Source organism: Mauremys mutica, chromosome 1, assembly GCF_020497125.1.
Source record: "Mauremys mutica isolate MM-2020 ecotype Southern chromosome 1, ASM2049712v1, whole genome shotgun sequence".
Taxonomy (NCBI): domain Eukaryota; kingdom Metazoa; phylum Chordata; order Testudines; family Geoemydidae; genus Mauremys; species Mauremys mutica.
In genome coordinates, this window is record NC_059072.1 from 87,178,678 (window position 1) to 87,194,974 (window position 16,297).

The following is a 16,297-nucleotide window of genomic DNA, read 5'->3' on the forward strand; positions in this document are numbered from 1 at the left end:
TATGAATATGGGCAACGGCACTGGTCCCAGCACAGATCCTTGGGGAAAACACTATTTATCTCTCTCCACTGTGAAAACTGACCATTTATTCCTACTCTTTGTTTCCTATCTTTTAACCAGTTACTAATCCATGAGAGAACCTTCCCTTTTATCCCTTGACAGATTACTTTGCTTAAGAGCCTTTGATGAGGCACCTTGTTAATGGTTTTCTGAAAGTCCAAGTACCCTATGTCAACTGGATCACCCTTGTCCATATACTTGTTGACACTCTCAAAGAATTCTAATAGATTGGTGAAGCACGATTTCCCTTTATAAACAAGGTACAAAGTATGTATACAGCAATGCAGTATTTCTTATTGGTGGTTTTGACATTCCCATGCCCAGTATTTTTAAGGGGATCCCGCCATCCTGAAATCTAGTCAATTTTATAAAACGAGTTAGAAGTAATTTCAGTATTAAACCTGATCTTGAATCCCAGTGACAAATTTTGTGGTTTTACAAAGATTCTTGAAAAATGTCTGCAGGAAAAAGTTGAAATTTGGAAGCACCTGCATGGATTTATGCTGTGAATTTTAGCTATGGGGGATGTTCATTTGCTGTGTGGTTCTACCTGTAGTTTGTCAATTTTGGGGCTGATTTGCTGCATCCCCTACAGCATAAGTATTTGGAATGTGCTGGGGGCTGGCTGACTACTAGGCCCCTCCTATATTGCATGTTTGCTTGGGGGGCTGATACATGATATTCTGAGCCTGGGGTTTCCTGTCATTGCCCTAGAAGCAGGAAAATAATTATTTAAAGGGCAGAAGGAGACTATAACCAGGAAGAGTGAAGCAGTTAGTTCTGCAACAAAAACCTTTCAGCCAACAATCTCTTCTTCCTGAGGCTTTATTTTTTTAGGTAAAAGATGTCTAATTGATGGCAAAGGAAGCAAATACCTTATATGAATATGAAGGTCAAAAAAGCTCATCTCAGATTACTGACTGGCCTTTTAACAACTGAGTGAGACTCTGTCTTCCAAGAGGCATCTTCTCCACCAACTACGAGAGCAGCTTTTGAGGCATTCCATGACTTGCCTCAGAGATTATGGGTCTTTAGTCATTATTTGGCACCTAGAGGCTTTAATGGAAATCAGGATCCCATTGTGCTAGTCATTGTACAAAGAGAGAGAGAGCTTACCGTCTAAATAGACAAGACAGACGTAAGACAGGAGGGGAAGTGAGGTGACTTGCTTAAGGTCATATAGCAGGTCCATGACACAGCTGAGAATTGAAGTTGAACCTGGTTCTCCTGAGTCCTAGCCCATTGCCCTGTCCGTTTGACCACACTGCCTTTTGTGCTACTCTTTACACCTGGGCAAGATCTAATCTGGAAGTTAATTCCCTGTCTGCTGATCATCTGATGCGGCATCGACCATCAGTCACAGAGGCTGCTCATTTAACTTTATATCTCAAGGGAGCAGGGGAATCTTGGAATGTATAAATCCACCTATTTTTCTATTGATTGTGAATTCAAAACCAGGAGTGTTTTGGGTCCCCCCACCCCACCATCACCAGGAAAGCAAAACATGCAGCATCCCAACACCAACTAAAAAGGGGCAACATTTTTGCCTTTGTTTCCATAACCAAAGCTTGACAACTGAGGCATTGCCAAAAGCCAGGCTGTCTCAGGTCACCCCAGCTCAATGCCTGTAGCATGCAGGCGTTAGGGGTTTGCCAGGTAGTTGCGTTTTTACAAGAGCTTTTGTTAAAAGTCTGAACTCAATGCTAGAAAAGACATGTTGTCATAGCAAAGCCATGCTGAGTGGGAAAGGGTCATCTTCCCTCACCCTCTTTGTGTTAAAATAAAAACAACAAATTAACCCAATTTACAGCCAATCTTTTATTGCCTGTTCAAAGAGCAGCACTTTAGAACTCTTCTGCATTTGCCTGCCTGAGGTCCTAGTGATATCAATAATAAATGACATGTCTTGGGAAGACATTTCTGAGCCTAGATCAGGCAGGTGCATGTGGGCAGGGGGCTCATATGGACAGGGGGATAAACAGTGACTGGGAACTGTAGCCTGTAATTCCCATCCTGCATCAGAGAGAACTTGTAAATGTTTAATAAACTTTGCTTCTTCCCTTTGCTTTGGATGAGATCCTATTAATAAACTTGAGTGGCTTGAGGACAGGTTTTGTGTCCGTTACTATAGCATCACCTTGCATAGGATCTCAGCATGAGAGAGGCAGCGAGAGGAGGGAGGGAGAATGAGACTGAGCAAGTCAGCATGAGGTGCAGGCAATGACACCAGGTCCAGGAATACGAACCTCAGCATCTCCAGCTCCTCCAGCTGCAGCCCTTTGGACTAGCCGCCTCCTTGCCAGGTGCCAGCCCCTATAGCACATACACAGTGAAGCTGCAGCAGTTGTGCTGCTGAGCCCTTACTTCTTAGAAGATTTCACACTGGAGCTCTGCCTGCCTGACTTTCTTGTTCTGGAGGATCTGCATTGAATTTTTCCTTCTGGGCTACTTTCTAGCGCAACTGGTTGTTGTCCCAGAGATCATCGAGGTGACTAACAGGGACCCACAAGTCTGAAAACAGCAAATATGACTGCAGCAGTGAATAACTGTTAACCGAAAGGATTTATTTAGAAGACAGACAAGATGCCTTTTGAAGGGTTTAGTTCACTGAAAGACAGATTTTTGAAACCAGGGAAGGAAGACGTGAAGACCACTGTTAGTGACTCTCTGGGGAATCTGCAAAGGTAAAATCTGATGGAAACATCCAAGAAAGATTCATATTTTGTTCTAGTTAAAGAAATTTTTGGGGTTATGTTTATTAAAAGGAAAGATGTGAAGAAAAATCTGTTAATAAAAATAGGAGTTAAGGTTGCAGAAAAAATAGCTGCACGCACATGAGAAGATACAAACATTAGTACATAAAATAACGTTACAGCATTGACTCTATATAGACTATAAAGTATGTTATGCTGAACAAGAGTTGAAAGTAAATTATGAAACATTACTCTAGTGTTATGTAGAGCATGAAAAAGGACCACAGTTAAACACAGTTTTAAATATTTAACGGAAGTGATTTCTACTTTTGACTTGCATGAGAAATGATGGTCATATTGCAAATTATGACATGCAAACTTTATGGGTAGATGTTTAAAAAGATTTAGGGTAACATTTTAAAAAATGACCAATTGACTTAGAAGCCTAATGACTTTCAATGAGATTTAGGCTCCTAAATTGCTTAGGTACGTCTGAAAATTTTACCCTTGATCAATAACAGAAAAGCCATCCAGTGAAAATGTGGGGTGTGTGTGTGTGTGTGTGTGTGTGTATTTTAGCTAGGGCAAACAGGAGTTTGAAAGAGAAAAAAGAGAATCTGGGGTTTATTAGGGACAGGAAAAAAAGTTCACCATTTTCACCTTAATTTGGAAGTTTAAAATAAAACAAAAGCTTGAACATTTTTACTTTTGAATAATAATTACACCCCCCCCCCAAAAAAACTATACACACAAAGGAATCAAATTGATAAGTAAAGGAGAAACATGGATATCAGTACAAAATAGTAACATTATCAGTAAAGGCCTCTATCCTGCAAACCTTTACACACACGCTAACTTTAAAGACATGGATAATTCCATTGACTTCATTTATTTACATATTTTATGCATAATAAAGTGCCAATAACTTTAATAGTGCTACTCACATGCTTAATGTTAATCACATGCTTAAATGTTTACAAGATCAGGCCACTGTTTGCAATTTAATTTATTTTTAATTTATTTTATTCTATTCAGTTTGTATGTGCTTTTACATACAAAGATCAAATTTCTGCTTTTTCTGTTGGGAGTGCTGGTCCAGGTATAATTCTTGGTGCATCTGTGCTTGTCTTCTATTCAGAGAAAGAAAGAAAATAGAATTAATTTATATATTACACTGTGGTGTGTGTGTATATATATGCAGAAGAGTGGGAGAGAATGCTTTTTTTTTAAGGAGTCACTAATATGAATTCATATATCTTTTGCTATTGTGAGGACTTCTACACCTTGTAAACACATTGAAGCATACTCAGTATTTATTCCCTGTATAGTTTCTCCTTAACTTTTTTCCATTTACAATCTTTTATACAAAGCCAGGCATTTGCTTTTTGACTTGCAAATTATATAAACCGTACACACACACACACACACACACACAACCAAGGAGCATGGCTATACAACTAAATCACAAGGCATTTTGCTGTGAATCCTGCTGATCCATATGAACAAATGTACTTATGGTTTATAGTCTAACATTCAGGTGGCATATCCATGTGGCTTGTTGGCAGTGCATTTGGTTGCCATGTGGAAAACTCATGCAAGCTTTGAATTGTCTTTGTTACCCAAATGTTGCTGAACTCTAACAAGAGCTGGCAAACTGGTTCAAATATCCATCAGTAAGAACTGGCCCCAAGCTTTGCCCAAAACTTGTAGTGAGCCAAACCAAGCCATATTTGACAGAGAGAAAAATCTGTTAAACTTTTTCTTTTTAAATGTTCACATGCTTCTGTCCTTCCCAATTTTAGTGCCAAGGGAGAGAAAGGAAATAGAGAAATACAATGCAAGGCTATTTTCACCATGTCTATAACCAGGTCCAAACCAAGAAGCATTGAAAGTTTAATGACAAAGCCTATTCTTGGGATAGCTGGAGCCCAAACTAGTTTGTTTGTTTGAAAAACTTCTGTAAACTATTAAAACATGTAGCTGTTTAGCTTGAGCTTCACACTCTGCTACTTAAAACACAAACTAAAAATATGAAATTTGCTTTTATTATGGTAATTTGCTGGGTCAGATTCAGCCTTGACTTTGTTCCCCATCCAACCACACTGACTTCAACAGTATGTAAATCAGCACAGAATATTATACATTTTCTAATATTTGGTTGATGATTGATTACAGGTTGCTATCTAGCAACCTGTAAAGAAAATTACGGGCATTGGAAAATAGGATGGGTTAAAGGTGTGATTTTTTTTCTCAAAATAATTGTATAAATAGTATTCTTCTACTTTCCATTTAAATATTTTAAAATGATCCTAGCGATTTAAGATCCATTGACACAAATAATTTCCTCCTATGTGATCTTATGGAAGCTCAAGTTGCTGTTGGCTTGTTGTCAGTTGGAATAACTTTGCTAGAGGTTTTAGAAATGGCGTTAACCATTCCAATTTAGAACGAGCTTAAAGTGCAATAATAGCACATTCTTGATTAGCCTAATATAATGGGGCACCTGAAATTCATTCAGCTGATTCTGGATTTGGATTAATGGGTGTTGGGGCCAGGAGTCTGCAGGCTTTTCTACATTTCACAGGAAAACAGGCTTTCTTCTGCAAAGCTTCTAAACTCTGCAGACGTATGCACTTAAGGACTTCAGTGTATTAAATTTTCCGAGTAGAAAACGTTATATACTACAGCACAATCTCAGGCTTTGTCTACCATGAGGATCTCAGCGATCTTTGACCAGCCACTGGTATAGCTGCACCCCTAGTTTAGACAACCAAATCTGCTATAGTGCTACTCAGTGTAGTTTACCCCTGCTTGAAACAGGGGTAAGCTGCTGTGGTGCAAATCAGTTTGCATAGGGTTTGCCTATCTACACTAAGGTTTTTGCACTGGTGCTGCTATACCAAGAGTTGGCAATCAATGGCTAGAACCTGGACAAATACCACGTGATCTAACAAGACCTCAGAAGTTGTGTTCACCTTTGGATAAATGAGGGTTTCAGTTGATTGATATTTGAATGCTTGAGGTTACACTGAATCTGCTAATTCTTGCTGCCATGATGAAACTGATGAGTGTGTTGAGGATGGTTAATGATGTTAAAGAGGAAGATGTGAGATTTGAATGTTGTGTAATTGTCTCATATTGCTACAGCCCCCTTGTATCATGTAAAGGTTATTCTGAAATGTATCAATCTGATCTAATTTATTGTAGGTATTTATAATTTTCCCATCACTACAGCATCTATGCAATTTTAAATAATTAAAAAAATGAAACTTTAAATTCTGCTCCTTTTATGTGATTGCCTATCTTTGCCAAATGTGGTTTAGTTTCTACACCAAAATAAATACAACAAGGTGAAGGTGCACTTGCTCTAAAAATTATTTTTTTCTTAGTAGTTTTGGGACTTGTTAAAAGTTCATTCAAGCTGTTTAATCAGTAGTTTTAAGTATGAAAAATCAAGAGACCTTGTTCAAGATGAAAGAAAATGACTAGAGAAAGCAGCAATGGATAAATGAGTACAGTGTCTATGAACACTAAATATTGGAGCTATACTGATGTTCTGTTTTGAATAGATTTTCAAATATTTTGTGTATGAACTTTAAGATTGGGATACATATATCCTTAAAATTCTCAGGTGGATTGTGTCCAAAAGTTTAGATGGCTATCTATAGGGTAGATGAATGTGTAATAAATCTGAAAGTCTGTGGATAATGCCCCTGAGAAGTGTACACATTCTAAAAGGGGACATTTCTGAACATCTGAAAATAATCCTTCATAAATGATGAAAATCAATCTTTAAGAAGGCTTGTAAGAAAACCCAAGAGACTTTTGTATAGTAAGTCTGACCTATACTGGCAAATGCATCCCAGCATGCAGCATTAAGCCCTCTTCTGGCTTGGACCCACGTGTAGTCCCAGTTGAGAGGAGTGGAACCTTCCCACTGGAGAGGAGATGTGGAGTGTTCTTTGCTTGCTCCTCTTCCCGAATGGGACTATCCACCTATATGGAACAAGTGAGTAAAGCCTAAGGCCCAAGGCTCTGCATGCAGGGAGGTAGGGCAGAAGACAAGGCAAGATAAGACTGAAGGGGTGAAAGCTTGGCAGTCCCTCAAGAAGAAACATGATCAGATCTGAAGATGAATAATTTACAATGCACAACTGGGAATAGCCTTAAAATCCAGGGGCTGTGTAGAGAGAGAGGTCATGCATGCCAGGTGGCCACAAATGTGTTTTAAACAAAGCCCTATTTTAAATTATTGTTGTAACCACCATTTTGTTTCTGAATTTTAGGAAGTACCAGCGTACAAAGGGCTAGTAAGTGTGCGAGACCATGCCTTGTGGAAATATGCCCATCCAGGCTCGATGTCCAAATGTTCATTCTCATATTTTATTTTTCAGAACTTAATCCCAAAAAGAAAAAAAAAATAGTGTGAAGGGCAAAGAAATGGAGTGATATATGGGGTGATCATGGACAGTATGAGCCCAGGTGGAACAACATCCTACAGCACACTCTTCAAATTAAACTAGACAAAATAGGGCATTGCATGTATTCTGAAGCATCTTGCAATATACCTCAGATGTAAGGCATACACATATTTTTAAATTGGGCTACTTTGCTATAAGGGAGTTCTGAATATTCTACCTATATCTTCTCAGGGCCCAGTCAGGCTCTCATTAAAGTCCATAGTAAAAGTGGAAGCACCAAGGTCCTAGTTTTCCTGGTTCACTAAGCACTACTTTTAACACTGAGTCTTGGGTCAAAGGAATGTTTTCATGTCTATGTCAGTCAGCTGAAAAGATATAGGTGTGAACAGATGGTTCAGCTTTGCACATCTCATCTATGCCAGCTGCCCAAAATACTGCTGTTACTTAAAATCTTATCTCTTCCAAGAAAGTAGAGTGAGAGGCAGGCAAAAGAAAATTCCTTGAAATATTTACTTTATTGATCAATAACTTCTGACCTAGATTGTCAAAAGAAGATAATTACATACTTTGAAAGCAGCAAAGAGTCTTGTGGCACCTTATAGACTAACAGACGTATTGGAGCATGAGCTTTCGTGGGTGAATACCCACTTCGTCGGATGCAAGTGCAAGATGCAAAGCCTATGGAATGGTGTAAATTAGCCATTTCTTAAGCAACCAGACCAAGGTCACTGTGACATCGTCTTGCATCTGACGAAGAGGGTATTCACCCACAAAAGCTCATGCTCCAAAACGTCTGTTAGTCTATAAGGTGCCACAAGACTCTTTGCTGCTTTTACAGATCCAGACTAACACGGCTACCCCTCTGATACATACTTTGACTTACTAATAACTACTTTTACATCACAGCAGTCTTAATAATTTAACCTTTTCACTTTCTGTGGTTGTTTACTTTTGGCGTTTCACTCAGCTTGGACAATGAAACCAGACTGATCAATTTCACTTTTACATACAATTCCCCCAAAAGGAAAAAAGTAATTAAAACCAGTTGCTTAAGGGGCAAACCAACCCACACAATCCCTTAAAAGCAAGAAACTGTCCATTGAATGTGTCCTCCTAGAATATATCTTAATTTGCACACACTACTTTTACTGACAAACTCTGATCCTTTGTCTAGAAGTCTAAACAACTCCAACATTTACACATCCTACATTCTTTGTGATAGCACTATACAACAATTTTTTAACTCCAACCTTATCACGATCTCTTAGAAATCCATGCAATGGTGGACATTGACACGTTGTTTATGACATGGGTAAGTCTGAGGCTGGAGTTAAAATTTTGTGTTACAGTGAGAACATGAGCCATACAGTGTGTGATGATACATCATTGCAAAGGGTAGAGACTTCAGAGTTTTTAAATGAAATCTCATGTTTTAAAGGATATGGTAAAATCAATAGGAAACTGCTAAAGCTATTTTTGCATTATGGATTTGCACAGTCTTTTGCGTGGGACACTTCATGCTGGTTAGGGAGGGATGGTAGGTTAAAGTTATAGTGGTCAGGAGGATGTTATGCTTAAGGCATTACAGCTCTCCCAGGATGCTTCAACTAGCTACAGGTAGATCAGCTGGAGACAGCCCACCTGCATGTGTTGTTGCAAGATTTCTCTGTATCTGATTTCAGTGTGGTAACGGAATAGAAGCAATCGGTACGGTTACAGCTATGGTGCTGTTAAAGCTTTGGCAGGACTGAAGGTTCAAAAGGGCCCTTGAATTTCTCCAAGATTTAAATGTGTTGTCTCTAGAACAGCTTCTCTGCCACACACCCAGCTAAGAGATGCTATGGAGGTTCCACCGGCAGACAGCTATATTTTAATGCTGAGTGTTGAAAAAGCAACTTCATATTGTTCACATAAGTGACACAACCATTTCTTTTACATGAGCCCAAAATAATCAGGAAACAAACTCATCATTTAAATACAAAATATGTAAGATCTGCTATGGCTTTTTGTTCAGGAATCTCCACTTTTTCAAACTCTGAATTCTACTCTTGTGTCTATTGAAAGCGGGGGCTGGGGGGGGGGGGAACGGGACATGCCTACTTCTGACGAGCAAGTTTAGTTAGTTTTGAGAAGAATTGATTATTTAAAAAAATGTAGCAAGCTACAGTTAAGTTGAAGTTGCCTTGTGCCAGCAGGATGGCCCTCAGCACAGTTTTGTGTATGAAATTAGTTCTGTTTTAATCATTTCCCGTAATTACAGAGGTTATTTGGACTGTGAGTAAACAGTTCTGACAAGCCCCTAAAGCCTATGGAATGGTGTAAATTAGCCATTTCTTAAGCAACCAGACCAAGATCACTGTGACATCTTATCTGAGAATTATGCGAAATATCAAATACTTTTTTTTACTGTTTTATATGAATGAACATCAGCCAAAGGTGATACCTCTCTCTGCCAGGAGCTACTTCCTTATCTTCACCCTGAATGTTTCCTTCCCCAGGGTCTTCTGAGCTGTGAAGCTCCAGGCTTTAAAGGCTTTTTCTTAGCCTCAGCACATTGTTGTTGGCTGGCTATTCACTTCCTGTCTCTGAACTGGCTATACAGCAGGAGATATTAACAAGGGAAAATAGAAGAGTGATGTACTGCAAATATGCTACAGACCGGGTACCTGGAAGAAGGAAATAACTAGCTCTTATCAGAAAGAGTTAAACCATTTCATAATCTTGCAAAGCACCTCGGAGTTTATAAGTAATTCTGCTCCTCATTTCACAGTGATAAAATCCTTCAATAGTAACTCCTCAGCAGATGCAAAGAGAGTCATATTCTGAGTCTCATTTCAGAGCCAATTTCCAGGTGACAAAATAACATAAAATGTTCAAATATCAGAGGGGTAGCCATGTTAGTCTGGTTCTGTAGAAGCAGCAAAGAGTCCTGTGGCACCTTATAGACTAACAGACGTTTTGCAGCATGAGCTTTCGTGGGTGAATACCCACTTCTTTGGATGCAAGACTTGCATCCGAAGAAGTGGGTATTCACCCACGAAAGCTCATGCTGCAAAACATCTGTTAGTCTATAAGGTGCCACAGGACTCTTTGCTGCTTCATATGTTCAAAGTTAATCGTGCATTTAAGTGTTTTGATGGATTGGGGCCCTAAGGCCCAAATCCACCATTTTAAAGCAATGAATAAAAAGTTAATGTTGGGAAAGGAAAAATTTAGCTTACGTATAGAGAGTGCACTTAAAGTTCATTCTCCTCTTAACGTTACTAGCAGTTCTACCACCGATATTCTTATAGGTTGGGCGTGAGGAATATGAGCTGCATGACCACAGAAAAATGAACTTGCTGTTGAAAAGACAAGTACTAGAATGTTATGTGAGTTGGTTTTGCAACTTTTTAGTTTGGCTAAACATGAAAATCCTTGCTTAGCTAGATTTTAAGATTCAATTTTGCTATGTATAGTTTTATGTTGGGTGAATAGCAAGAGGTGCGGAGCTCTGATGAATCCCCCAAAGTAAAGATGCTTTTCCAAAACTTATTCACACCTCTTCGGTCTGCAAAATGTGGTTGGAAATCTCACACTAACGGTATTTTTTTTTCAATATTTCTAAAAATTCCTGCTTCTGGTTGGATTGGAAAGCAATGTCCTATATAACAGCATTGTCTAAATGTAAGAGATTTGACGCACTTATGCTAGGGTCAGGAGTATTATCTGAAATAGAAGAGTGCTTTGAAAGGAATAATACTAACAATAGTTAATGTAAATACAATCATGAGCCAAATGAGGTTTGGTTTTAAAGACGTTTCTTTTATCAATAGTTTAAGCTGAACAGAAAATGCTCTCTTGGCTTAATGATTTCTGATCGGGGGGTGGCTTAGGGTTGTGCTTCCCAGCAATGGAGGACAGGCCACCTTGGGGAAGAGGAAGGTTTAGCCATGGGGCTCAGGACCTAGGAGAAGAGCAAAGGAGGGGGAGAAAGCTGAATAACCCCAGATCAGCTCCAACTCTCATTGCAAATGTGCTCATGTGATGATAGTTGAAGCAGCAGTTGGCTCCCTGAAAGTCACTCAGCTTCCTTCCCTACTTCCACACAGGGCCGCCCAGAGGGAGGGGCAATTTGCCCCAGGCCCCGGGCCCAGCAGGGGCCCCCATGAGAGTTTTTCGGGGCCCCTGGAGCGGGGTCCTTCACTAGTTCCGGGGGCCCCAGAAAACTCTCATGGGGCCCAGGCCCGGGCCCCCGGAGCTTCTTCGCTCCCGGTCTTCGCTGGCGGGGGGTCCTTCCTCTCCGGGACAGAAGGACCCCCCCTGCCGCCGAATTATTGCCGAAGCAGGTCCCGCCACCGGAGTGCAGCCAGGTCTTTGGCAGTAATTCGGCGGCTGGGGGGGTCCTTCCGTTCCGGGACCCGCCGCCGAAGTGCCCCGAAGACCCGCGGTGGGGGCTGCACTTTGGCGATGGGTCCCGCTTTGGCGGTAATTCGGCGGCGGGGGGTCCCCGCCGTGGGTCTTTGGGGCACTTTGGCGGTGGGTCCCGGAACGGAAGGACCCCCCCTCGCGCCGACTTACCGCTGAAGCGGGGGCCCCCCACCGCCCAAGACCCCGGGCCCCCGGAATCCTCTGGGCGGCCCTGCTTCCACAATGACCCCTAAAGCAACCAGCCACAGGAATAGTTTGCACGTAGAGTACTAATCTCTCCCTGGCCCAAGGGAGCACATATAGTCCGGCCCCATGCAGCCACCAATAGCTGCCTCCAACCCAGATAGCATAGTGCCTTCTAGTGAATGGGGATCCAGGAGGGAGAGACAAAGCAACCGAGCAGAGGAAGAAGAATTAGAATGCACATGCACACAACACACACACATGTAAAAGATGCAAAGGAAAAAGAAAGGACTAAAGGCCAGGAGACAGAAAATGAGATTGCAGGAATGGTGCCAGGGCACAGTGTGAGGAAGCACAGTGGAGGGAGGCACATCTGCCAATCATGCCAGCACGATGGGGGCTCCTCCAGGAGAAGGCTGGGAACCACTGGATTTAAGGGGAATTTTAAGTGAGCTGTGGAAGTGGACCTGTCACCACTAGCTCACTGGGTCAAATCCAGCCCGGGACAATAAATTGTTATTATTTAATGGTGGTTTATTGCCGACTGTGAATTAAGTTTCAAGCTGGTTGCAGTGGACAGGTGTGTACATCACAAAATGTATCCGCACAACAGGCAATCTCAGCAGAGAGGCTAGGTCCAGGAGATTAAATTATTTTCTTACCCTTCAAAGCACGCTCAAGGCATGATATAGGAACAGTTTGCAGTGTCACTGCAGACACTGGATCTTTCATGTGGCTGAACAGAGGGCTTGGGAGCTCCAGGCTGCCAGTTTGGCACTTTTCACCAGCACTGAGTTCACAGGAAGTGGGGAAAAATATCCCCCACAAGTTGTTGTTGTTTTCTAATACTTACATTCAGAGGTGAATGTAAGCCAGTACGTGCTGGTACGGCATACTGGTTAGAAAGTGGCTGCTGGTATGGGCTGGTACGCAGCCAGCGTTAGTGCTTTAAGCAACATACCAGCAGGGTCGCTGACGCGGGGGAGGGTGCAAAAGGGGCAGCTGCCCCGGGGCCCAGTGATTTAAAAAGGCCTGGGGCTCCCGGCTGCAGCCAGAGCCCCAGACCCTTTAAATCATCACCAGAGCCCCTGGCGGCATAGGCTGGGCAGCGCTGAAGGCCTGGCTGAGGGAGTCTGGCCCTAACTCTGCCCCTTCTGCCTGAGGCCATGCTCCTTCCGAGGGCCCAGAGCTGCCCCCCCACCTTGCCCAGGACTCTGGCCGCCCTGCATATCTGTAAGTCCTTTAAGTTAACCCCTGCTTACATTACTGAAGAACCCAGAGCCTCCATCAAGACAGGGCCCTTATGGTGTTAAGTGCTGTAAGCTGTTGCAGTCATTGCCCAGAAGAATTAATACTTCTGATAGCTATGAATTCATCAGAAGAGATGATGCACTAAATAAAGCAAAGTTGTTTTGTCTGAACAAATAGGGGGAGAAGAATGTCTTAGAGCAGTGTCTCTCCACTGTTTGGTCATGACCCTCGAGGGCTCAGGAGGGTTTGATAACAATTGAAAGCAAAGAAAATCTTGCTTCCCCACTCCCTGCACATCCTTACCCTTCAGGTTCTAGTATTCCGTCAACCTCTGAAAACACGCACACAAATAAATTGTTAGTATTGATACACTTTTTACTCTTACTTTTATAATACATGCAAGGATGGCACGAACATTTTTGATATTGAATAAGGGGGTTGCCCATCTGAAAACGCTGAGACACACTGTATTAGAGCAATCTGAGAGTGCCCAGAAAGGTTGTTGTTAAGAGGTGTTACACCATTTTTGTATTAGACAAATTATGCGCCACATGTATTGGGAAGTTTTTGTAAATGGTATCCAGATATTTGTATAATAGTGTAACCTGAATACTCTTCATGCCTTCTTTCCAAAAAAAAAATTATTTGAAACTGAAACAGGTCTAGAGAGCTGAGTAATGCTCTGTCATTCTGTTTGTGAGTGCCAATCTCAGGGACGACTGTCAGAAAACAGGGCAGACACCCAAAGCGGGTGGTGTGTTCTATAATGAGTAGGGCCCTACCAAATTCATGGCCATGAAAAATGCATCATGGACTGTGAAATCTGGTCTCCCGCCATGAAATCTGGTCTTTTGTGTGCTTTTACCCTATACTATACAGATTTCACAAGAGGAGACCAACGTTTGTCAAACTGGGGGTCCTGACCCAAAGGAGAGTTGCAGGGGGTGGTCACGGTATTGCCATCCTTACTTCTGCTCTGCCTTCAGAGCTGGGCAGCTGGAGACCAGCGACTGTTGGCCAGGGGACAATCTCTGAAGGCAGCGCCCCGCCAGCAGCGGCAGCACAGAAGTAAGGGTGGCAATACCATACCAGGCCACCCTTACTTGTGCGCTGCTGCCTTCCGAGCTGGGTGGATGGAGAGTGGCAGCTGCTAACGGAGGGCCCCGCTCTGCAGGCAGCAGCGCAGAAGTAAGGGTGGCAATACCCATGGGCGGCTGGGGTGGCTTTGCCTTTCCAAACAGCCCAGCATGGCCCCACCCACATGCCTCCCTGAGTGAGCCACATCCTGCTTGTCCTTCCCCCTGCCCAGCCCAGACAGGCTGCTCCTCTTCAGGGAAGTCTGCTGAGGCTGGGGTGTCCGGGACTTGGGGTGGCTGGGGGCCCCAGGGTGCTGAGGCCGTGTCGCTTGGCGCTTGGGGGGGGAGGGCTGGAGGCACTGGGGCTGGAAAGGGGGGCCCACACACTCTGCACTCTGGGAGCCAGAGGGGCCCACGCCTGACCCACTCTGTGCTCAGCAGGCCAGGGGATGGGGCCGCAAGATGCCTGCCCACCCGCCCTGCTTTTGGGGGCCGCACCACTGGCTCATGCTTGGGGGCGGGCCACGCATCACCTGCCTGCCCTGTGCTCCGGGGCTGGGGTTGGGGGGGGCCACGCACTATCCGCCTGCCCTGTTCTCAGTGACTGCACTGCTGGCCCACCTGCCCGGCACTCTGGGGCTGAGGCAGGGGCCGGTGGCTGGGGGAAGGAGGGCGAGTCCTCAGGTGCGGGGGGAGGGACCGGTTGGGGGCTAGTGTTCCCCACCTGGCAGTTCACCAGCCGCCTATGGCAATACCATACCATACCATCCTTACTTTTCCACTGCTTCTGGCTGCAGCTCTGCCTTCAGAACTGAGCTCCCAGCCTGCAGCTGCCGCTGTCTAGCTGCCCAGCTTTGAAGGCAGTGCCACCACCAGCAGCCGCTGAGGAGTAAGGGTAGCAGTACCGCAGCCCCTCCTACAGTAACCTCGCGACCACCCCCACAGCTGCTTTTTGGGTCAGGACCCCTACAGTTACAAAACCATCTGTAAAATGTGGCTAATAACTCCCTCTTTTTGTATAGTACTTTGAGATCTACAGATAAAAAGAGCTTCGTGTGCGCTTCCGGTATAATTTACAACATTTGGTAATTATGGTTAACATGGAGAACATTAGCAATGTGTTTTATTTTCCTTTGTGAAGTTCGTCATTTCTGATAACCTCAACACAGCTTCCATATTTGTGCTTGCAAACAGCATTTGCATCAGCATCTGGCCGGTTAGATGTCCAACTACCTGATGTGGGTCTATGGACTTGGAAGGTTGCACATGCAAAAATTTCAGGCAGCTTTTGAAGATAGAGCCCTTTAAAAGTATAACTGATTTTTAATTCACTGCATTATAGCAAGAATTAAATCTCTTATAAGGATATAGCTGTAGTGTCCGATTAGAGTGTGTTGCTGCCAGGCACATATGAAAGAGTTTTACTGACAGAATAATAGATTTTCCTTTTCTCCTTCTTATCCTTTTAGAAAAATTGATGGAACCAACACAGAAGACGACCACATTGAATTGACTGAAGAGGGAAGGCCTGTGTTGGCAACCACTCACAAACCTCCCCTATGTGACTGCTATTGCTGTGGACTACCCAAGCGCTACATCATCGCCATGATGAGTGGTCTGGGCTTTTGCATTTCTTTTGGAATTAGGTGCAATCTGGGTGTTGCCATAGTGGAAATGGTTAACAACAGCACCGTCTATGTGAATGGAAAACCAGAGCTTCAGGTAAAGAAGCAGCTATTGGTCTTTGTTCTTATCTGGCCCCCATTACCGCACCATCCAAGTACCTCACAAATACTTACCTTCACAACACCCCAGTGAGGTAGGGAAGTGCTACTGCAGATGGGAAAATGGAGACACAGAGAGACTAACCCAAGATCACACAGGAAGTCTGTGGCAGAGACATAAATTGAATTTAGGTCTTGTGTGTCTCAGTCCAATATCTTAACCACAAGCTGGGCCTACTTATAGAAACCTACATCTTTCACACAATGCCATGGGCATACACTGGTCCAAAGAAGGTGCTGAACACCCTCTACTTATAATGGCTTCCCCCAAAATTGCCTTTGAGTCCCAGAGGTGGTCCCCATGTGGGTCGGGGTTTGGTCCCTCTGGGTCAGGGTTGAGCACACCATGGAGCAGCATATAGACAAGGTTGCCTTGCTGTGGCCTGTACAGTGCTTGTTCCGAGTCCAGTGGGCTGTTT

The 16,297-nt window shown here is 43.4% G+C and overlaps 1 protein-coding gene across 2 annotated transcripts in view; it reads left to right on the forward strand.

Moving 5' to 3' along the window:
- Window positions 1-2,643: 2,643 nt before the first annotated feature.
- The window catches only part of SLC17A8 (solute carrier family 17 member 8), a 39,476-nt gene continuing 25,822 nt past the window's right edge, over window positions 2,644-16,297 (forward strand). For both annotated transcript variants that reach the window (XM_044983660.1, XM_044983665.1), the window contains exons 1-2: window positions 2,644-2,744; window positions 15,564-15,816. In XM_044983660.1, coding sequence (XP_044839595.1) covers window positions 2,644-2,744; window positions 15,564-15,816 — 354 coding nt within the window. The remainder of the gene's footprint in view (window positions 2,745-15,563; window positions 15,817-16,297) is intronic.